General features: G+C 40.2%; 2 protein-coding genes across 2 annotated transcripts; one reads left to right on the top strand and one right to left on the bottom strand.

The window, feature by feature from the left end:
* The first annotated feature begins 497 nt into the window (after positions 1-497).
* Positions 498-22,941, top strand: LOC106096749 (complement C1q-like protein 4). The gene is made up of 5 exons (XM_025905322.1): positions 498-1,024; positions 1,371-1,424; positions 21,835-21,897; positions 22,105-22,236; positions 22,340-22,941. Exons 1-5 carry the CDS (start codon positions 820-822, stop codon positions 22,615-22,617), a joined length of 732 nt encoding a protein of 243 aa, XP_025761107.1. The 5' UTR covers positions 498-819; the 3' UTR covers positions 22,618-22,941.
* On the bottom strand, positions 4,831-7,617 carry LOC106098827 (general transcription factor II-I repeat domain-containing protein 2). Its single transcript, XM_019353283.2, has one exon. It carries the CDS (start codon positions 7,337-7,339, stop codon positions 6,308-6,310), a length of 1,032 nt encoding a protein of 343 aa, XP_019208828.2. The 5' UTR covers positions 7,340-7,617; the 3' UTR covers positions 4,831-6,307.
* Positions 22,942-23,346: the final 405 nt, after the last annotated feature.

Here is a 23,346-nt window from a genome sequence, read left to right as displayed (position 1 = left end):
TAACCCAAAGAACTTTGCCTACTTCGTGTCTTGCTTGCTGTGTTATTACATTGCCTTTAACGTTCCAGCGAATAGGTTTAAGCACAAGAACCTATCAGATGATACATCTGTGACAGTTTGAAGGATGTTCATAACATCATTACTGCTGAGAACTAAAGGAATAAAACAGAGAATACAACACAGCTCAGCAGAGTGCTGAGTTAGTCTGTTTCTCAGTGATAACAGTGTGTAGTCCCAGATGTACAGGGGACTTTTTAAATACAGGCTAGTTAACATTCTTCTGAGTTAGTGGAAGTTCATAATGATTATTTAAATTCTAGTATTCGATGTCACATGATCTCCTTTAACCTTGTATCTGTAAGTCAAACATTACATAAATATTTAGACCACATAGATCATTTGGCTCTTTGTCAGCCTGTTCTGTTTTTGTAATTAATTTATTGTTAATCAGTGATGACAATAAATAATCCTAGATATGGAAAATGATTTGTGTTGATTAATCCATGTTTCCAGATTAAAGTTTCCTCTGAATAAAAGTCCCTTCATGGAGATCATATTTGCTCTTATTTACAATGAACACGTGTTGACCTGATTTGCTGTCAGTTAACAATCATTGATAGTTACTTGTTGTTTTCCTTGTAGTCTGTCTTGAAGTCATAAATATTACATTAGTCAGTGATTTACTAGAATTACTTATGCCCTCAGTTATCATAGGGTTACTGAATATAATGATACAGTAACCTCTCCTTTGTACTGTGTAATATAAAAGTCAGTCAGGTTTGCAGATGACACAGATACTGTTGAGTTTTCACTGACAGAATGGAGATCATGGTTTTTTTCACGCTGTTGCTTCTGGTCTGCTCTGTTTCCACAAATCAGACTGAGGCAGATAATGAAATTGTTGACCAGCAGATTTCAAACCAACAACCCTGTCCACAGGACATCCATGCTGTGCTCAGAGAGATGGCAGTCTCACTGGCTTTACAGACAGAGCGGATTACTGTCCTACAGAAAGAGAATCAAGGTAGAGTATCATGTCAGGTCATTGTGTTACAGAAAATCAAAATCACATCAGAAATAATCAGAATGACAGAAATGAGGAATGACAAACATTCATGGTTCTGTGCGGTCTTGTGAAATTGAATATAATATCAGACACTGGAGCCAAAAACGTCTCTTTTCATCTCAGCATCAGGAAGTGACTGGAATGTGTTTATAATGAAAATGCTCACAGCTCCTCTTCATGGCAAACACTTCCAAACCAAACACTTCTACATTTACTTAAAAACCAGTTTCTGTGCTGATACAACAATTCTAACCATCATTTAAAGTCTGTGTCTGTGAGTTTTTTTCTTTTTCATTTTTCTCAGAACAAGCAGCAAAGCTGGAGACTGAGATCGATCAGCTGAAGCTGCAGTCAGAAGGTATGTGGTAGAAATCTTTCTATAGAAATGTTAATATATTCATATTTCTGACACATGTTCACATTTATATAATTGTTTGATCCACCTCTGCTGGAATGTTCACAGCAGTTGAAGTTTCCTTTGTTAAATCAAAAGCATAATTTCAACAGAGCATAATGTGATCTTGGAGCATGCACTGAGACTATATTTAAGTACATTATTTACTTTGTGTACAACTCTCAGCACCACGACCAGTGAATCAATAACCTCGACCACAGTTACCTGTTCAGGTACGAACAACTGTCAGTGTTGGGAAGGATAATTTTAAAATGTATTCCACTACAGAATACATGCCCCAAAATGTATTTTGTAACATATTCTATTGCGTTACTCAATGAGAGTAAAGTATTCTGAATACTTTGGATTACTTAATATATTATTGTGCTTTTTACAACTGCATGAATGTACTATTGCTGTGTGATTTATTACTTTTACTGAAGGTTATTCGCCATACCAATACCAACTAGATTTTTAACCCTTTAAAACCGGTCGGAGCAGGCACGCTCCGTTTTGCGTAACTATTTTAAAATCCCGGTAGCACTGCAACCACGTAAGCTAGTGCAATAATTTTTTTGCATATGAAACCAGAGGAGTTGTACTTACATCTTGTGCCATCAGCTTGTGCTAGGTCACGGTTTCCTTTCACATATAGCTTTGCAAAAACTGCATAAAAAGCGCTTGCAGCAACAAAAACATAATATTCCAGAAACACGCTTCGCCGATCCGATCAGCTGTTCGTAACGCTTCCTAGGATGGAATAGACGTCAGCGCGAACTATCGCATGTCCGCCATTACCTGCCCGAAACCGGAAGTGACGTCATTTGCGGAAATGTAGTCTTTTTACCATCAGGGCCTCATGAGCCTATACTTGTGTTTTTAAAAGTTATCTTTCACTTTATGACTGTGTTGTTTCTGGGTTGCTTAGAACTCAAATTGCACTGCTGGAAATAGTTTATTTTGATGCACATGCTTCTTTTTTGCAAATTTGCACTATAATATTTATTTTCGTTTTTCCTGCAATATATAAAAATTGGTGTATTTCAAAAATAAAACTATGAAGACACTCAAAATAAATTTCCTGTGGTGGGAAACTATTTTGTGCAACTTTTTTGTATTTACAGTTTTGAGGGATAAGCCTCTTAAATTTCTCTAACTAGAAATATATGTTAAAAAAACAAAAACGATTTTCAATTTTTTTGTAGTTTATTGCACTTTTTTGCAATTTATGTAATTACAATGCACTTAATCCATACATATTATTAAAATGTGGGCTATAATGGTTGTATTGATGTATAGCAACTTGAAATGCTCCCAAAAATGGCACTACAGCATGTAAAAATATAATATAAGCTCTGGCGGACTTGGTTCTATGGTAGGTCTTAAAGGGTTAAATCTTAATATAAAATGAGTAACAGTAGGGTGGACATTAGGTCAGGCTGCACTTTTGGCAGCAATCTCGTATAGAAAACTATTCCGTGCATATATAAAACCGGTCTGCGGCTCCGAACCATAGTAAAGGGACTTCTGGCTAATACGTTGGGTTCCGGCTCGTAGCCGAAAACTAGCTTTACTTTGTTGTCTGGGTCAACTTTGCTAGCGAGAGACAGAGAGAGGCGTTGAAAGGCTGCTCCAACGGAACTTATTTTTTCGGAGGAAAACACAAACACAGTGTACAGTCGAGTCTTAATAGCTTACTTACAACTGGGCTCGTCAGGCACTCTTTTTGGCTGCAGTGGTTATTATTATATTTACATGCTTCCAGCTCCCGTTTTTGCTCGATGACAACTCGTACTTTTCCACTTTTTTTCTCCCTCCCTCGCTCACAGACACATAACAGGCATGGCAGTCCATTCTCCCTGCAGCAGGGACTACACTGCCCATGAGGCTACATTCTTTAGGGCGATGCCTGTAGCATTCTGCCTATTGCCTTCATATTAAATAACTTTTTGAATAATAACTTTTAAAAATATTTCTTCATGTCATTATGCGGGCTACAAGTAGAGGTGACATGGGCCGTGAGATTGAGACACAGACATTAGAGCCTCTTAATGCTTAAACAGCTCTCTGACAGTCAGACTGAATGTTCAGATTTTGGAGAACATCATTAAACATTTTCATCGGTCAACTAGAACCTCCAGCTCAGTGCAGAAAATCTTTTTCTCTGATTCTTCCTATTTGTCACCGTTGTGGTTGATGAGAGTGTATGACCTTTATTTACAGGTTTTTCTGATTACACTTAACAAGCTGCACCTGTCCTGTTAGTAAATCACCTGCAGCTCAACATCATCTCTTAGTTTGTGCAAAGCTGTTTGACTCCTGGCAGATTGAACATGTCGTAGTGAAGCAAGAAGCACAAACCTCCATCAAGGCAGCTCAGTCTCTGGGCAGTATTTAGTTTTTAGGGAATAGTTTTGTATTTTGTATGTATTCATTTTGTTTTCTTTCTTATTTGTAAACGTACTTTAAGAAGTTTGTCATGCAGTAAAAAGTGCAAAGTCCAGACTTTTATTTATTGAAACCATTTTTAATATAGTTGACATAATTTTGAGTATAATTATTTTTATTGTTGTGGATTCACTCTCTTTCTCTTGACACTATTTTGTAAGATATTTATCACATTTTGGGATTAAACTGAAGGGAAGCCAGATGTGAAGTGAAAAAGTGAGGTCAAAGGTCAAATGTGATGGGATATTTTTTGGAGATAACTTATCCTAATTTCAGGAGTGGGACCACACCTCCAAACATGCCTTTTCCGGTTCTTATCTATAAATGACATCACCGGCTCTTCAAGCTGTTCGTTCTCGTTTTTGTGCGATCTCCTTTCGAGAATCACTTTAACACATCTTATCTCTCAAGAGTAACATAATCTTACTCACCCTTCCATTTGCTCATAATGGCCCCTTTGTCCGTCAGCATATCAGACAAAGATTTCTACAGCTCTGCTTCATCAGACAATTCAAGTCATGTTCTAAACCCTTCATACTTGACAGCATACAAGACAGCTCTCCTTGCGGTTCTGACAACATCCCAATGGCATCATGATCTTCTGTCAGGAGTTTTCCTGTAATGCAACTCAGATTGGAATAAGTGACACTCAGACAGGTTTTACAAATTAACGTGCACGGGAGAGAACTGGACAGGCGCCGTTCCTTCGCTTGACCTCAGTTGCTCTCGTCCGCTCTCCCGTAACACTGCTCTTTTATTGTGGTTACATGAATATGCATAGGTTCATTAACATATGACGTATACCGTGTGTGTGTGTGTGTGTGGTCGAGATATGGCCCCATGAAGACTCCCCAAAGCTGGTGCCAGGAGTCTAGCGGTCCATCTAAACCAGGGATGTCAAAGTCAAATACATCAGAGGGCCAAAAAAAGAAATTTGCTACAAGCTGAGGGCCGAACTGGTTCAATGTTTATTAAAACATATTAAAATGATTGCACATAACCTATTGAACCAAGACCTAACACAGTGTATATTATTTAACGATTAAATGAATAATCCAATATTTTCTATGGCTCTGTCAGTAATTTTAAGTGAAAACATTTTTCAACAGGCTCACAGACAAAAACAAACTTACTTCAAAGAAAAATTGCATGTCCTGTACATTAAATGAATAAAGCAATATTTTCTCATGGCTCTCAGTTATTTTGAAAGAAAACATTTTCAACAGGCAAACAGCAAAAAAGTAAATGTTATTCATAAACAAAATATGCTCCTTAATATTAAGATGAATGCATAAATGAAATTACATGCATTATAAACTGAAAGTGCAATATCCTACCAATCACTGCTTTCCAATAGTAAAAAGAGAAAATTGAAAAAAAAAAATCAAATCAGTTGTATTCTTTCTCATGGCTCTTATCTGCAATTTTCCCTGAGTCTATTAACTGAAAAATAAATATAAATAAATAAAATACAATAAGATAAAATACAAAAATCTATGGCACACAGACAAAACAATACTTCCTTCAAAGAAAAATCATATCTTGTAGAAACAAATCTAAAAAAATTTAACTGAATTAAAAACTAAAAATACATAAATCTTCTGCGATGCTCACTTGTCTGAGCCTGATACTTGGTGGTGTCTCATCTTTTGTACGAGTTCATCAATGTTCGGGGTCAGGCTCTGAGCTGAGGAAATCCTCAGAATTGAGTCAAGGTGTTTATCAGTAAGACGGCTCCGGTGTGATGTTTTGTTTAGCTTCATCAAAGAGAACAATTGTTCACACAGGTATGTGCTGCCAAACATGGAGAGCGTCTGAGCAGCTTGGATGCGCAGCTGAGGCATTGCGTCGGGGATGAAACGTGCAAACTCAGCGGCACCCACTCTCTCATATTTTTCCCTCAGTGTGTCATTGCACTGGAGCTCAATCAACTCCATTTGGAGGTTTGGTGGTGCGCTTTCCACATCAACTCCAAAAGGATTGGCAAGTAGTTCGAACCTGCTTTTTTGAGCTTCAAAGTCAGCAAATCGGCGTCGGAACTCAGCGGCAAGTATGTTGAGTTTATCGGCAAACTGTGCACTTGGGAACACAGCGGTAGAAAGCTTGTCTTTCATGGTCTGGCAGCTGGGAAAGTGGCTCAGGTTTTCTTTCTGCATCTGCGTCTCCCACAGACTCAGCTTGGTTTTAAACGCCTTCACCGTACTGTACATATCAGAGATGACACGCCCCCGTCCCTGCAGTTGCAGGTTCATCACATTCAGATGGCTTGTGATGTCGCACAGAAAGGCCATTTCACACATAAATGTTTCATCTCGAAGCTCTGTTGTGTCTTTCCCCTTGCTTTCCATGAACAGACAGATCTCCTCACGAAGCTCGAAACATCTTTGCAGCACCTTTCCCTAGCTTAGCCATCGCACATCTGTGTGATAGGGCAAGTCACCATACTCTGTATCTAACTCGCCCAGAAATGCCTTGAACTGGCGGTGATTTAAACCTTTGGCTCTGATGAAGTTAACTGCACGCGTTATGATGGTCATTACATGTTCCATTTTCAAGGCTTTGCCACATAACGACTCCTGGTGTATTATGCAGTGGTAAGCTGTCAGCTCCTCTGTAACATTTTCGTCCCGCATCCTCTCACGTATCCTTGCCACCAATCCACTCCTGTGTCCACACATCGCGGGTGCTCCATCTGTTGTCAATCCCACGAGTTTTTCCCAAGGCAGTCCCATCTCATTTACACATCTGGATACCTCTTCATACAGATCTTGTCCTGTAGTCGTGCCATGCATCGGACGTAACGCCAAAAACTCTTCTGTTACGGTCAGGCTGGAGTCCACTCCACGAATGAAAATTGACAACTGGGCAATGTCAGTTGTGTCAGTGCTCTCATCCACAGCAAGGGAATATGCAATGAAATCTTTTCCCTTTTCCACAAGCTGTTCTTTTAGATTGGTGGACAGCTGGTTTACACGTTCAGCAACGGTGTTTCTGCTCAGGCTCACGTTTGAAAATAGCTGCCTTTTGTCTGGGCACACTGCATCACAAACTTTAAGCATACAGCTTTTGATAAACTCTCCCTCTCTAAATGGTCGGGCTGATTTTGCAACTTCTTCTGCCACAAGAAAACTGGCCTTAACAGCAGCCTCGCTTTGTGATTTTGCTTTTGTAAACAAAGCCTGCCGGGACTTCAGACCTCGTTTTAATTCTTCCACCTTCTGTAGCCTTTGTTCCGTGTCCATATTCTTGTCTCTGTCTTTGTGTTTCTTAGATGTTTCATAGTGCCTTCTTAGATTATATTCTTTCATTACAGCCACACTTTCTCCACACAGAAGACAAACAGGTTTGCCTTTTACCTCCGTGAACATGTACTCTGCCTCCCACCTGGCTTGAAATTCCCTGTGCTCACCGTACACCTTCCGTTTAGCCATTATTGGGGAGGGGAGTTGCTGAAAGTTGACATCTGCTCTGAATGCTGATGAATAATGAAGCCGAGTCCCGCTTCCAGCGCTACAGTGAGTTCGCGGGCTTCTGTTGCATTGTGGGGAATGGAGTATTGGTGCGTGTAAAACCCCAGCAGGCGGCTGTGACCTGCGGGCCGATTCTAATACTAATCAAATATCATCCCGGGGGCCATAATAATTCATTCGCGGGCCCTTGACTTTGACACATGTGTCCTATACCATAAATCAGTAAGAGAAGGTACAACCTCTCTCATGCTCCCAGGATGTGTGTGTGAAAGTCAGAGAGCTCTGGAATGCACACAAAGCTTGCACAACGTAACTTCTCTAGTAAAAAAGAGCAAACACATCTAGAAAACCTTAAACAAAATGTCCTTCTAAACATAAACATAATAAAATCTTTCAACATTCCCTCCTGTTGTTTGATCTTTTCTCCTATATATATATACATAGCAACTCACTAACAATGTATCAGTCTATGGCCACTTGTAAAACATTTTTAGCCAGGACATCATTAATTAGTGGGTTTTGTGAGTATGTTATATCCAAATGTCTATCTCATTATCATCTTCTTCATTCTGTGGTAGGGTGATGTTGCATCTCTGAGTTGTCTAAGTGTGTTCAGAGCATCAGTCATGTTCGATGACTGTAAGTATGTGTGTGAAATTCCAGAGTCTCCACAGACTACTAAAGATCAAACTTCTATCTATCTGCAACTAATTCTAAAACCCTAAGCATATAAGTAGATATCTGTAAACATAAATGACAATCAACAATACAAATCTAACATTCTCCCCTTCGGCAGTTATGCTAGAAAAGTCCCTAGTTATGAATACCTCATGTCTGGTAGTGTTAATGCAACCATTTTTATACTCAGCATATGTAAACGTACACAGTTTCACAAATGTATTAGCAGTTACCCAATTTCTCATTGATCTCATTCAATGGTAAACTGCATCCTGCAAGCAAACAAATGAATTGTTAATGGTCAAAAAAGAAATTAACATTTTCAAGATCACTCCAGCTTGGTGGTGCTCCTCTGCAAGACATGTAAATCGCACATCTCTCTGCAGAGTGGTTTAAGTTCTGCAGGGTGTCATAAATGTCTCTTCCAGTTGTTTCCATCACTGTCCATAGGACCAGAGTCCAAATGTATGTAGAATAGACATTCAAACATACCAGTTGAGTTTGTTGTTTGTCAACATGGGTCTCAGCTATCTTCAAAGCTGCAGGCCTCGTCAACACTTGAGTTTTGTGGCCTCTACCAACCCCCATCACCTCACTTCAGGCCTCCTTGTCCTGTGGGGGATACATATGACTCCTCCATTGTCCATCCTCTGCAGGAAAAACCCTCTGTGGAAAGGGTGCTGGATCCAGTTATCTTACTGCTGTTATGATCCCAGCAGTCGTCAGTGTGCCATCGTGTGCATAGTATAGTGACACAGCATTGGGTGATGTTCACTGGAAACTGCTGTCATCACCACCATAGCTTCTGGTTCCTGTGCTTTTCACAGAATCATGATGTCATCCTTGGACTCCCTCTGCGCTGTCGATGGAGCTTGGCACGCTCCCCTCATCCTTCAGGTGCCCATCTGTTGTCTACAATCTCCTCTATTGGCCTCTGGAAAGCCCCCTTGGCACAGCTCTCATTCCAACGCAGCTTCATGGTCCTTGCTGTGGCTGTGGAATCTGATCTCATGATGGGCCCCAAACAGCTCAACCTTTGACCTCAACCACTGCCTGGGCTGTCAGCTCTGCTTGGAATGGTTCTCGCTTCTCACTGGGCCTCTGAAGATTTCTCAGGAGATTCCTTTCAGCAATACTCTGACTGCTGCACCTGTATTTCCTTGCTAGGAGGAAAAACTTCTATTTGGGGAGCATGTCAATCATCATCAAACCACATTCTTTAGTTCAGTGAGCTTCATTTATGGACCATCAAAGCCTCAGCTGAACATGGATGCCCCACTTTACATAGGTTTAATACCCGTAGATGAACTGTTAAGCACACAAAAATCATAAAAACATAGTTTAGAAAACATAGAAAAGATAGTTTCATGTAACTCTTTAACTCTGGACCCCTCCTCTTGACGCATGGACACTCCCATGAGTCAACTCATCAAACCTAGATTCCTGTCTGAAAGAAAAAGATTAGCTAGATCATGTCCCAGGCACCCTCAGGGCTTCACCTCCTCTGGAGTAGCTCCGTAACCCTGCAATAAAAGATGTTAGTGTGTTTTGCATATTAAGTTTGCTTAAAACCCCGGCTCCGCCAGGAGCCTGCATACACACCATCATGGCCTGGAAAACAAGATCTGGAAGTAAAATCAAACTTCACACTTATAAACAATTGTATCATAAGAGTAATAGAGCACTCTTAGAAAAATAAACATTGCAACACACATGGACAATCCTGGAGGTCAGGCAGAAGTTGACAGGGTCCAGAGGTGCTATAAAAAGACCATAAAGTTAGCCATCCATATCTGTGGAAAGAAGTGACACAAGTTTCAACACAGGGAATGATTCACATGTTATCCACATCGTCAAAGTAACCTTCACATTTTCCCAACAACACAGTGTAACAGCATCACCAACTCATAACCTGTAAACAGTTTTCCCTCACACATAAACCCAGAAATCCTGTAGTAGAAAACATCAACCAGCTGTCCTGGTATAAATCACATGAAGAATTGTAATGCTGTAGAAATGTTAGCGCTGCGCAGGTGTACACACTTTGTCACAGTTATCTCTGTGAGCAACACAAGGTAGTGAATAACACCCCTGGTAGATGCACAGACACAGAAAGTAACATTTAAAAGTTAAATCATCACGCAACCTCGATGTTGTCGTCATCTTTCTGCTCCTGTAAAAAAAGAAACACACATAGATTCATCTGCACCTTTGTCAGGTGGGGGTTAACTTCGCACAGTGATGTCAGTCAGTCAGTTTTATTTCTCTTCCACTCATTCATTCATGCATTCATTCATTCATTCTTTCTTTGCTGACAGTGGAAACTGTCATCGGATTTCGTTTCCACTTCTCAGCAAAATGACGTCATTTCAAAAAGAAAAAGAAAATTTTTTAGATCGGATTATCTCGCTGAATCCTTTTTTTTTTTTGACAGGGACCTATTTTCTAATTGTCCCAGATAAGTGACTTTCTCCTGAGCCCATTTTAATTTTTGGAGAAACTCACTTGCAACAATTTTCTCGACGACGTGTCTTATAGCGCTTCTGTTCTAATCGTGCAGATCTGCTCAAACAGAGGTTATCAAACAAAACTTTCAGTGCACTGTGAAAGTATCAAAATAAAAAGGCCTCGTTAAGTCATGACACACACTCATCTCAGGAGGGTAAATCATACCATTAGCATGGTTCATCATACCATCATACTAATTGGCAGGCTCAACTTCACAACAAAAGAAAAATCATCAGCTAGATTAATTCAAAACCAAACCAACCATTAGCCGCACAACACACAACATAAGCCTCATGTCTCATTAGCTATGAATTTAATCCCCAGGACTGTACTTTTTACTCATTTAGGCCATAGATTTTATTTAGTTTTCCTTTTTCCCCGTCATCATAAAACATGTGACATGTCGTCATGCATTTCACAAAAGACGTTTGTTCTTATATATTCAGAGTTGTGTATCTGGGTGCAGGATTCACTCACACATCACAACAGGAAACTCAGTGTTTAGAGTCTCCACTCTAACAAACTCCAACACATCCCATTCACTCGTGCTAGAATTCAGCCACCTTTACTTAATCTAAGAACCATCAACTAATTTGCATATCCGCTGTTAACTCACCAAGTTGACAGGACAACAGAAATGCATGTTCAAAATATTATCACAAAAATAGAATTTCCCTCATACAGTAAATTACTTGTGCTGCATCAGTCAAGCAGAAAGCATCTCCCAATTTACTATATTACCAACTAAATTTATTGTCTGATCACTGGTTGATCAAACCAGAATCCTGTTTTTTCCCACAAAATTAAACTGTTGTCCTGCAACCTAGAGAGTTAACTGTCAGCATTGGATAAATTCAGCATTTGATAACAAGTGTCTGTTAAATTGACTCTATTTTAGCACTGATGAGAGATAACAAGCTGATTTTCATTGCATGTGTGTTTGTGTTATTAGGCAGGTTTAATCGATGTCTGTGGAGCTGAATCTTCAGCAGGACATGTTCTTAAAGCTGCCTTTCCTACACACTTCTCTGCTATTAATTGATCATTTTCAACTAATGTGCTATGAGTCCACTGATTTTTTTTCTTTTCATCACACGAGGTGACTTGGACAAGATGATGAACCGACTCACATGCTTAAGATGTTGTCTAATCTTCATGAGTTCTCTTGTGTTTGTGTTAGTAGGGTTAATGCATGTTCTGCTTGTGTGTGTGATTTTGTATATGTTTCTTTTCGCAGTGTTTCAGATTCCTTCACAACTTTCCACTTAAGCAGTCAGTTTTCTTTTCCCCAGATTTGCTAACCCAAATTTTGATTTCCCACATTAAACACCAGCTTTCCTCTGTGTTCTCACCTGCTCTCACTCTGTCGTCCTCTCCCACTTCAACAGTCCAATAGCCGGCAGTTCTTCTTCAGCTTTGTCCTGTGTTCCACTGTCTCTTCTTGCCATTTTCTCCAAAAGCGGGAAATGTCAAACAGTCTCCTCAGTTCTCCTCAAAAGTCCTTTTCACAAGCACAATGAAGTTGCAGCTTGTTGGAAACAGTGTCATTCATCCAGTCAGTCAGGATGATGGTTTACTCTTCTTCTCTGATGCTGTTTGTCCACACTGCTGCTGCTTGCTGGGACTCTTTGCTCAGGACTTGCTACTGTCTCTTCATCTGCCATGTTATTGCTCTTTGGAACTGCATTCTTTGTCTTCAGGGAGGAGTGAGAGCTCACTTGTGAGGATGAGGGACACATGGCACTGTAAATAAGTTAGCCAAAAACTTGGCCCAAATGTTCCCAATGATGTTAAACTATAATTTCCTTCCGACTGCTGCATATGGGAAATTGATCCGGGTCTGCTCCTCACCTGCAAGTGACACACTGAGACATTTTGATCATTGTTCTCATTGCTTAACCGACACACAGAACTCTCTCTCTGTTTTTTATTAACTCTCCTTTCTTAAAAATAGAAAATGAGATTATAGTTGTTCTTGGCTGATAAACTCAAAACCTTTTTCCCTATGTATATTTCTCATCTACAATGTAGATTTTTCTCCTTCTTACTCTCTCTCTTTTTTTTTTTTTTTTTTTACACTAGCTGGTGACCTGCAGAATCACCGCTCTCACAATGGGAGACAATTACGTTTTGTTTTCTTTTTTGGATTCTTTTCAGTATTTATTTCTGCTTGGAGGGTTTCTTTTAATTTAGTCAATGCGGAGGGGCTACATTTTCCCTCCCATGTGGGACATTTAGTTCTTTTCTCTTGATTTCTCCATCTACATGCACTAATTTGTCCGGCGCCTGGACATTTTTTCCTCTAACCACTGCTCGTCAGCAGTGAGTTTTGAAGCTTTGTTACCCATTTTAATCCTTTACAACTACACAACTGCGGCACCTTCTCTGGTACGAGAATCGAGAGAGGTAGTTGACACGGCCTTCTACTTTCAAGCTATTCTTGAAAGCGGTGTCATCTTTATGTGATATAACACGACCTGTTTCTCTCTTTTCACCAGTACTTGGGTGACCAACAGTAAACAAATTAATGGAATAGTTCAGCCTCCTTATTGTGCTGTAAAATCAACTTATTCCATCAACACAAAAATAAAACAATAAATACCTTTATGCGCGCGCTGACTTTACCCACTATGGGGAGCTACCAGTCTCAGACGAGCTCTATCTTTATTTTAAATGCTACCAGCCTTCTTCAGGCGAGCTTACACGATTTTACGCAACGTGTCTCAGAGTGTCAATATTCACCTGCTTGCTGATTCACTGCCGGTCTCTCAGGTCCGCCTCATCGACCCCCACCGTCGTGGACCACTTCTAAAAACGCTGGCCAGAACCCGAATTCACGTTTCTGATCTTTTATCCTGTACCTAGACAGGAGCTGTCGACAGACTTCAGCGCGGGCTTCTCACGACGTCAGGACTCGATGAGGTTTTCCCGTAGGATCACACAAAAGTGTTATGTTAAATCTGGCTCGAAGGACCAAAAAATGTCAGGAGTTTTCCTGTAATGCAACTCAGATTGGAATAAGTGACACTCAGACAGGTTTTACAAATTAACGTGCACGGGAGAGAACTGGACAGGCGCCGTTCCTTCGCTTGACCTCAGTTGCTCTCGTCCGCTCTCCCGTAACACTGCTCTTTTATTGTGGTTACATGAATATGCATAGGTTCATTAACATATGACGTATACCGTGTGTGTGTGTGTGTGTGTGTGTGGTCGAGATATGACCCCATGAAGACTCCCCAAAGCTGGTGCCAGGAGTCTAGCGGTCCAACTAAACAAAAGGCTCTTAGACTAAAACAGATACAGAGTAGGTGTCCTCCTATACCATAAATCAGTAAGAGAGGGTACAACCTCTCTCATGCTCCCAGGATGTGTGTGTGAAAGTCAGAGAGCTCTGGAATGCACACAAAGCTTGCACAACGTAACTTCTCTAGTAAAAAAGAGCAAACACATCTAGAAAACCTTAAACAAAATGTCCTTCTAAACATAAACATAATAAAATCTTTCAACATCTTCTATGAGGTTTAGCCATCCAGCTTGGTGGAATTAAACTCTCTACAGGTTTTGGGGGATATAATTATGGAAGGTGGTTCTCCTCTAATCAGTCTCTCAAAATTCAACCAACCCTTCCAAAAACTGCTTACCGTCACCTTTGTTTCTGAAATCTACACATTAGTTATTGCTTCCTCACTCAAAGTAATTTAACCAGCCAGGCAACCCCCTCTACATCTTCTACTTCAAAATAAGATCACAATTTAGCCTTCACAAGCCATTAGGCCACAGGTGTCGAACTCAAGGACTTGAGGACCGGTGTCCTGCAGGTTTTGGATCTCACCCTGGGTCAACACACCTGAATCAAATGATTAGTTAATTACCAGGCCTCTGGAGAACTTCAAGACATGTTGAGGAGGTGATTTAGACCTTTTCAGCTGTGTTGGATCAAGGACACATCTAAAACCTGCAGGACACCGGCCCTCGAGGCCTGGAGTTCAAAGCCTGTGCTTTAGGCCATTACCTCAAGTCTTAAAAAAAATCCCATCATGCTTCACTGTCAGAGCTTCAGCTCAGAGTCAAGGCGGAACGAGGGTTCAGGTTACTCCTCTACCAAGGTCTTTTGTTGTCTGAAATTTCCTCTGTTCTCATCTCCCGCCGTTCCTTCCTAGTTTTCTCAGCTCATCTGCTCCACTCCATGGAAACCATCTGCCTTTATCTACTAAAAACACTGTCAAACCTAAAATGAGAATGTGGGCCCACCAAGTGAAATATTGTTATATGTACTTACTATATGTTGGTAATACACATCACCCTTGTAAGAATCATAACTTCAGCTATTAGGCTTTTAGTTCATTTTTATCCAATAAATCATTAAGTTGACCTTGGTGGATGTTCGCCAGATTTTAATGTATTAACATTTATTGTACCGTCTTTACCTTAAAATATAAATCACCTTGAGCCAACTGTTGTTGTGATTTTTGCACTATATCAAGAACAGTGAATTAAATGACTCCACTCTACGCCAGTGCAAAGGTTTATCAGAATCTAAATTTCTCGAGCTGTTGTGTTTAAGGGCACAAAGAATGACATGCACACAAACACATCCAACAATATAACCTCCTTTATGGAGGTAATGAACCGACTGCACCAGTGTTCAGAAAACAGAGCAACACACCTAAAACTAGCCAAATGTCATGGTCTGTGTGCAGGTAAGCAGGAAAAGGATCCAAATGCAAACTCAAAACGCAGAAGCAAAACTTAAATTCCAAAATGGCAGCTTTATTGCTGGACCTGTAAAGAGACTTAACAAAACCTCAAACTAACTCGTCCACACATAAACGGCATTTCGATTCACCGAAAACGGAGATTTTTTAAAACTCCTTTTTTGCGTTTACGCGCGGACGAGCAATACCGAGTTCTTCACGCAACGTCAAAGGTATGTGCCTTTTTTCACGTCACGCTGTGCGCCACGTTATTGTTTACATGAGATGAATTTCCAGAACGGCAGATAGAGACAAAATACTGTTAATCTGACTGTCTGCAGGTTTTACACGCTTACATATACACACGCAGTTACTGTCCCTGCATTTAGAAAGGCAGAGGCGTCACGGTGTAATTATTTTACGTCTAGTTGTTTTTTTTCCCTGTGTAATAATATTCAACATTGCTGTCAATACATTTTTCAAAAAATGCCTCTCTGTGCAAAATGGGTTTAAAAACATAAACAGCTGTGGGATCCTGTTTGTCCGTGATTTGGAGAGCCCAGCGCTGCTCCCGACACAGGGAAAACCAATTCTGCAGGGGAGACCTACCTCAGCACTTGTGCAGGTGAAGCCAAAGGGAAGATATGCTTCACCATATTTTCTAGTCTTTGGCTTAGAATGAAGTTGGTTTGGAAACATATTCAGTGATGCTTCATCTCCTGCTTTGCATTTCTGTGGCCGCCCCGTGCTAGCAGTGTCCAAGCGTTTTGTTTCCCCCCCTCTTTCATGCCGCGCCCCCTCTGCAATGGCTCTGCGCCCACCCTAGGGGGCGGGCCCCACACTTTGGGAAGGTCTGTTCTAATACATGCCATATATAGTCAAAATACATCAATTTTTGTTTAATATAACGTAGTCTAACATTCTTTTTGGCATTAGCCGAAATAACTAAATATTTCAGTTACATTAAAAAATATTTTGGATTTTATGTACTGTATAGCCTGTACAACAAATAAGCATATATCCCAATAAGTACAAAATCCGGAAACCTACACAATACAAGGTGGATTAAGTTGGACTTGTATTTTTAATTAAGTTTCACACTCTTTTTATGTTGGAAATACATTCAAAAGTGTATTACATCCTTACATTTACACCAAAAGGTCAGAAATCTACACTTTACAAAAAACACTGAACAAAATAATATGAAAAAAACATTTTTCACCATCAGGATTCACTAGTCAAGTACTTAAAGCTTATTTTTCATTACATTAGGCCACGTTGAAGAATATTGTGTCTACAACAGCTGAATGCGGCGATTTCCATGTTGATGAGCAAACCGTCTGACAAACTCATCCAAATCCAATGCTTTTGTGCGTTTGGACTCAATTCAATTTAATTCAATTCAAATATTTATTGTCATTGTCAGAAAAACAATGAAATTGCGTTTGGAGCTTCCATACACCCGTGAATAAAATAATAATAAGTGTAAATATGACTCCAGTGCAATAAAACAGTCCTTAGCAACAACATACAACATGACAAGTAATATTTAGAAGTTGGATATGGTTATTGTCCGTGAGAGAGAGGGGGCAAAGAGTTCAGAAGCCTCAGGCTGTTGGCCAGTCTGGATGTTCTGGCCTGTATGGACCTGTACCTTCTCCCTGAGGGCAGCAGATGGAAAAGGTGGCGCGCAGGATGATATTGGTCCCGCAGGATACTGTGCACCCTCCTCAAACAGCGAGTGCGGAAGATATTACTAATCTCTGGCAGAGTTGTTCCAATAATTCTGCCAGCTTCTTTCACCACCCGCTGTAGTGCTTGCTGATCGGCCTTGGTGCAGCTGGGGAACCACACTAGCAGTCCATACATCAGAACGCTGCTAATGGCACAATTATAAAAGTTCAGCATCAGAGGTCTGGGAATGTGTGCACTCCGCAGTCTCCTCAGGTAGTAGAGGCGCTGAGTATACTGAGTATAGACAGATTGGACAGTCTTTCCTCTGTCATAGTTGATCGTAAATAGTTTTTAATTATCCTCAAAGCAGAAAAGGTTCTTTCACAAGATGCACTGCTGACAGGCAACACTACAGCTATTTTGCACAGCCGGAACAGTTCAAAAAACACATCATTATATGACTCACAAATTGTAGGAGAGTGGTAGGAACTGTTTCATCACTCTTTGCAAGTCTTTCTAAGACTCGCCTAATCTGAGGTACTTCATGCTTCAGATCATCAGTATTGGAGTCATAAGCACGGGCAAGAAGTAGTACATCCTCCTCTCTCAAAAATGTGCCACTTGATGGATTTAATGCCTGAACACCTTTAATAATATTACAGTTCAGCCTAGAAAAGCGTCTTTCCATTTCTCCCATCATACAGTCTATAACTGGGTAGAATACTTAGATTCTGAACATTTGTTTGTTGTCTGGGTCTGCATGCTGTCCAAGGGTAGAAGTAACAAGAGAATCATGAAGTTTTCTTGCTTTCTGTATTGATCGTTTTGGGATGTGTTGGGTTGAAATGCCACTTTTTTCACATGTTTCTAGAATATCAGTCCACAGGTCATCAAAAAAGGATTCAGTTGGGTAATAAACTATTGTCTCCTTAAGCGATTCAACTAGGTTTATAGCCTTAGACAGGTCAACAGTTTTGGACTGAAGCATTTCTGATAACATATTAGAATCATTCAATACTTTTCTGAAGAGTGCAAGACATCCAACAAAATTCAGATCCATTTGAACCAGAATGCCCTTTGCTTCTACAGCTCTCTGTGCATTGTTCTCTGATGAGATCTCTTCTAGTACACACAAAATTGCAGGCAACCTGTCCATGATATTGCGACATGCTATATGTCTAGAAGACCAACGTGTATCACTAAGGCGCTGCAGTTCTCTTGGTACCCCATGAAACATTTCCTGCTGCACTGTCAGCCATTTCTGATGGACGTAAGATCCAGATATGAATGTGTATAATCATTCTAGCAAAGAAAAGAAATTTCCTGCATCAGGCACACTTTGGACTGCATCTACTATGACAAGGTTTAAGCAGTGGCACTACAGTGAATGTAGAAAGCATACTTTGCCACCTCCTTTATCCTAGCGTGTACACCAGAATGTGACCCACTCATCACAGATGCTCCATCATACCCTTGGCCAACAAGGTTCTGTCTGTAGTCCAGCCCATGTTTTTCTAAACAGCCAATAATCTTGCTGGTCAGCCCAGCAGCATCCAGTCTGTCTGCCTCTTGAAACCCTAAGAAACTCTCGTGTATTGCACCATTATAGTAGTATCTAACTATAAAAGAAATTTGCTCTGATTTACTGACATCTTTAGTCTCATCTACAATGACTGAAAATTGTCCACTGTCTTTAACTTCTCGGATGATCTCCTCAGCAACCATTTCAGCCAAACATGAAACAATTTCATTCTGGATGGTTTTACTGGTGTACAAAGCATTTTTGGCTTGTTGTTCCAGTCTCCTTTTAACCACAGGATCATGATTGCCTACCATGTTCAACATTTCTAGGAAAATGTCCCTTTTATTTGAGTCAGCAGACTCCCTGTGTCCACGTTGAGCTATATTTTCTGTAGCAGTCAAGATTAGAATTTCTGCTATAGTCCTAATGTAAGTCTGGTTTTCAAGCACTTGTTTCTGGCGATGGTCATCCATTGCCGTCATCAGAGTTTCATTTTTTTCACTCATTTTGTTATTCTCTGCCCAAGCAATCATTGCTGTTTTATGACTCTGAGATTTTGCATGACAACAGAACCCACTGTCTTTAAACATTGCTTTCTTCCAATTACGATATCCAACACCTGAAGTAAACACACTTTTGGGAGCATCAGGAAGAGAGAAATGCCGGCAAGCAAAGCAGTAACAAGAGTCTCTACTCTGGGAATATTCCAACCAAGGGTGTATTTTGTACCATTCTGGGCGGAAGCTCCTCCTGCTGCATCCTTGATATGTCTTAGGAAAACTCAGATGTGGCTGTGTTGGGTTGTCACTTCTGACTTTGGATATGTCTAAAAATCACATACAAAACACAAAATATTGCATGAGCTTCAACTGTGTTTTGAAAAACCTCTTTGCTCAAATAATCTTATATGCACAAATTAATTAATTAGATTTGTATTGCAACATAGTGCTAATGCATATTTAATATGATTAAACCATTACTGTAATTTAGTTTTACATGTTAGTTATATATTTTATTTTTCTACATTTATGCAAATTCAGACAGACATCTTACCATGGGGATCGCTTTGAATAAACACAAAGAACTCAGGCTGTCTCTCCTTCCCTCTGCTGTCTGACCCCATCACCTTCCCTGCTTTGGACCATATTTCTTCTTCCTCTGCTGCTGCTTGCCCTGGCTCAGCGTCTTGCCCTGGCTCAGCGTCTTGCCCTGGCCCAGCTTCTAGCCCTTTGTCTCCCTGATCTCTCCTCTTTGTGTGGAAGAAAATAGTGATGTCACCCTTTCTCTTCATACCTCTCAGTAGTGTCTGAAATTGTGCAAATGCAGATTTAATATGAAGGCCCTTTCACAAAATCAGTGCGAATACTTAATGCATTAAAAATATTTTTCAGACTCGCCTGCTATCGCAGGCGTTCTGCCCCAACCATGTTATTTCACTGGACGAATTTGCGCATATAATTCAAACCGATTTTTCAGATGTTTCGGATCTGAATACACAAATCAGACCAATCAGATCAATGCATTTGGCAACAATGCATTAGGAAGCCATGATACAGCTTCAACACCAGGATCAAACGATAATATTATCCCTGCTGTTGTCTTCTCTGAGAAACGGATGAACCAGAATCTTCATTTCCCACTTTTCTCATTTACGAAGATTAGCACCAGCTCATCAAGGCTTCATATCATCTTCATTTTTCTATTTTTTTAGACAGTTTAATGAGGATAAATTATCCGCAAAAGCGCAATGCGTTCGATGTGCATATATAGGTTGATCGCACTGAGACTTATTGCTGTTTTTACGCAATGCGTTCGATGTAATGGCCTTCACCGTTAATATTAAAACTAAAATGCACTTGATTACCCAAATTAAAGTTTATCTTACAATTTGCGCACTTTTTTTATGATAACCGCAGCTTTCACGGTATGCAATAGCACAAAACAACATTAAATAATAAACATTAAGTACAGGAAAACTATCAGTGAATGTACAGAAATATAAACCTTGTTTTTCATGATTTATTGGGCTAATAACATTTAGCTTTATGACATTCCCAGAGAATACAAATCAACAGTCTGAGTTGAAATCTGAATGCTGCGCGGTGTTCATTCAAGATGTCCCCTTGCACCAATCAGAGCATAGCATTGGTAGCCATTGACAACACGTTGGAGGAGCAGCTATGGGCTGAACCATTTTTTTAGGAGGCAAGGGGGGATTGTGCAATCAATTCAGTTAGTTTTAAAATTCATGCTCACTACAAATTGAAGCTAGCTTGATCGAAGCATTAATGCTGTCGTATTTTAATAAACAACATTGCCATATGCAAAACTAGGGTGGCACTTGGGGTGTCAAGGGCTTATTTTAGGGTGGCACTTGCCACCCCATGCCACCCTTCTAGATCCGCCCCTGGAGACTGGGGAGACAGATCATAGAGGGCTTAAACGCAGGACAGAAAGGCACAAAAATAGCACAACATGGAACACAGGAAGCCATATAACAAAACCTATGAACTAAAACCATAATAGCCATTACCAAACCTAGAGTAAAAATAAATATAATAATCAAAACTGCAAAACAAAGGATTCAGAACATAAGCCATAATACAAAATACTCAAAAATGCTGGGTCACAAGAACTCAAAGCCATTACACCAAACCTTTTAGTGCTGTTTCACCATTACACTCACAGGCTGTTTTAGCAAATCTGGGCCTAATTTCTGTGAACATTTTAATCTGTATTTTTGCTGTAGCGCCACCTGCAGACAGAAGCCAGCAACCTCTACTCAACTGTTATGTAATTGTGCATGTATGAACTATGCAACATAATCAGGAATCGAACCCACACATCTGTAGCCATTTGGCACACAGGTCACCTGATCAACCAACAGAGCTACAGCTGCATGGTTACAGCCACCATCCATCCTTTGATTGCTTAACTGAGTAAAAAGGCACTACATGAGTATGAGTCCATATGGGTTGTCATGTTAAACAAGTGAGCAGACAAGTGGTGTGGTTACAGCCATCTTTTACATACAGTCTATGGTTCATGTCTAAGTGAAGGAGAGAAACACAGAGTAGAGAGTACACACACTGGATAAAGATGTCAGAGTTTAACTGCACAGATTTCAAATGAGAGTCAGTTTGTTCAGTGATGCAGTCAAACAAGTCTGCTTCTTCAACCATTCTCCACCCAGCACCTGTAGGAGGTGTGGTCCTGTGGCTCTGCAGAGTGTGAGGTGGAGGATGAGGGGACGTGGAGGAGACCACCGCTCAGTGTAGCATGAACAGAATGAGAGTCAAAGTTACTTTCTTACTTACAGATAAAAACATGTGAATCACTGTGTGAAAATAATGATTTCTTTCAATTTGCATTTTTTTCAGAACAAGTAGCAAAGCTTGAGAGTCAGAAAACTGAGATCGACCAGCTGAAGCACGAACTACAAGGTACTGTGTCAGAATCTGATCATTTCTCTAGAAACGTTGAAATATCTGACACATTTTCATTGTCACATTTTCTGTGACAATGAAATGCTTTCAGCTGTCAAACATTTCTTTCATTGGAGATTAAAGTTTTTGTCATGGTCACTTTTTTGGGAAGAGTCTAACTCTAAAACAGAAAGTTTCAAATAATGACATTTCTCTCTCTCTCAGTCAAACAGGTGGCTTTCTCAGTCGGTCTGCTGGATCAAGGCAGCGGAGAAATTGGACCCTTTAACACTCAGATTATTCTGATTTTCAAACATGTTGTCACAAACATTGGAAATGCCTACAAACCACACACAGGTAATAACACTGAATGTCTCTTCTCAGCTATGCTGATGTCAGGTTGATGTTCCAAATGTTCTAACAGCTGATTTTCCATTTAACAAAAACAAATGTCCAACAGGTATTTTCACTGCACCAGTGAGAGGAGTCTACCACTTTGACTGGAAAGTATATGGAATTGGAAACTTTCCTGCAGGTGCCTATTTGTTCAGGAATGGAGAGAAAATTTTTATTACATTTGTACGTCAAACATTTGGTGGTGTGAGCGCCTCTAATGGAGCCTCACTGCTTCTAGAGGTTGGAGATCAGGTGTCTGTACGTATTGATCCTGGTGCAAGGCTATTTGACAATCAAAACCATCATACCACCTTCAGTGGTCATCTGATATTCACCATGTGAGAGGTGTTGCAGCTCGAACACTTCCTGTTTGGACTGTCATGTGTGGGCGGAGCTTAGCCATTTTTAGAAGTAAAACAGGAAGTAAATCACCTGCTGGAATCAGTTTCTTGCTGACTATTATCTATAAGTTGGTAAACTGCATTATTTTTTATTGGCTCCACTGTCCTGTGTTGGTCAGTCTGTTATTTTGGTGACTGCTGGCCCACATGTTTGCTTTTAACTGGAGTCTTTCCTGTTAAGTTTAGCAAAATCCAACAGTTCCTCTTTTTTCTCTTCTTTGATAATCATGCAGGTATTTTTCTTAAACACTTAACAGATGTTAAACTTAATCTGACTACCATGATAAAAATGTAAACAGCTGATTTAGTTTGATATAAAAATGTGTGTCAGTGCTGTGGAGGAATTTCTAGAAGCTGAAATGTTTCCTTATTTTTCATCTGAACCCAAATCCAGACACAGATAACTGACTGTAAACTTACTTGGGTTCATTTCTTTCAGTTCTTTAGTTTCAAAATAAAAGCATCTAACTAACGCTGTTGATTTCTTTATATGCGTTTATATGCTTCATATGTGTTTCATACATAGAGATCAAACCTACACATGCTGGGAGTTACTATCACAGGTAAAGTGACACCTGGTGTTTAGAACAAAGAGCTGCTTTTAAAACATCGTCTACAGCACAGGTGTCAAACTCCAGGCCTCGAGGGCCGGTGTCCTGCAGGTTTTAGA

This window comes from Oreochromis niloticus, linkage group LG3 (assembly GCF_001858045.2).
Source record: "Oreochromis niloticus isolate F11D_XX linkage group LG3, O_niloticus_UMD_NMBU, whole genome shotgun sequence".
Classification (NCBI taxonomy): domain Eukaryota; kingdom Metazoa; phylum Chordata; class Actinopteri; order Cichliformes; family Cichlidae; genus Oreochromis; species Oreochromis niloticus.
The sequence above is the reverse complement of the archived record's forward strand: the minus strand, read 5'-3'. Positions and strand labels throughout refer to the sequence as shown.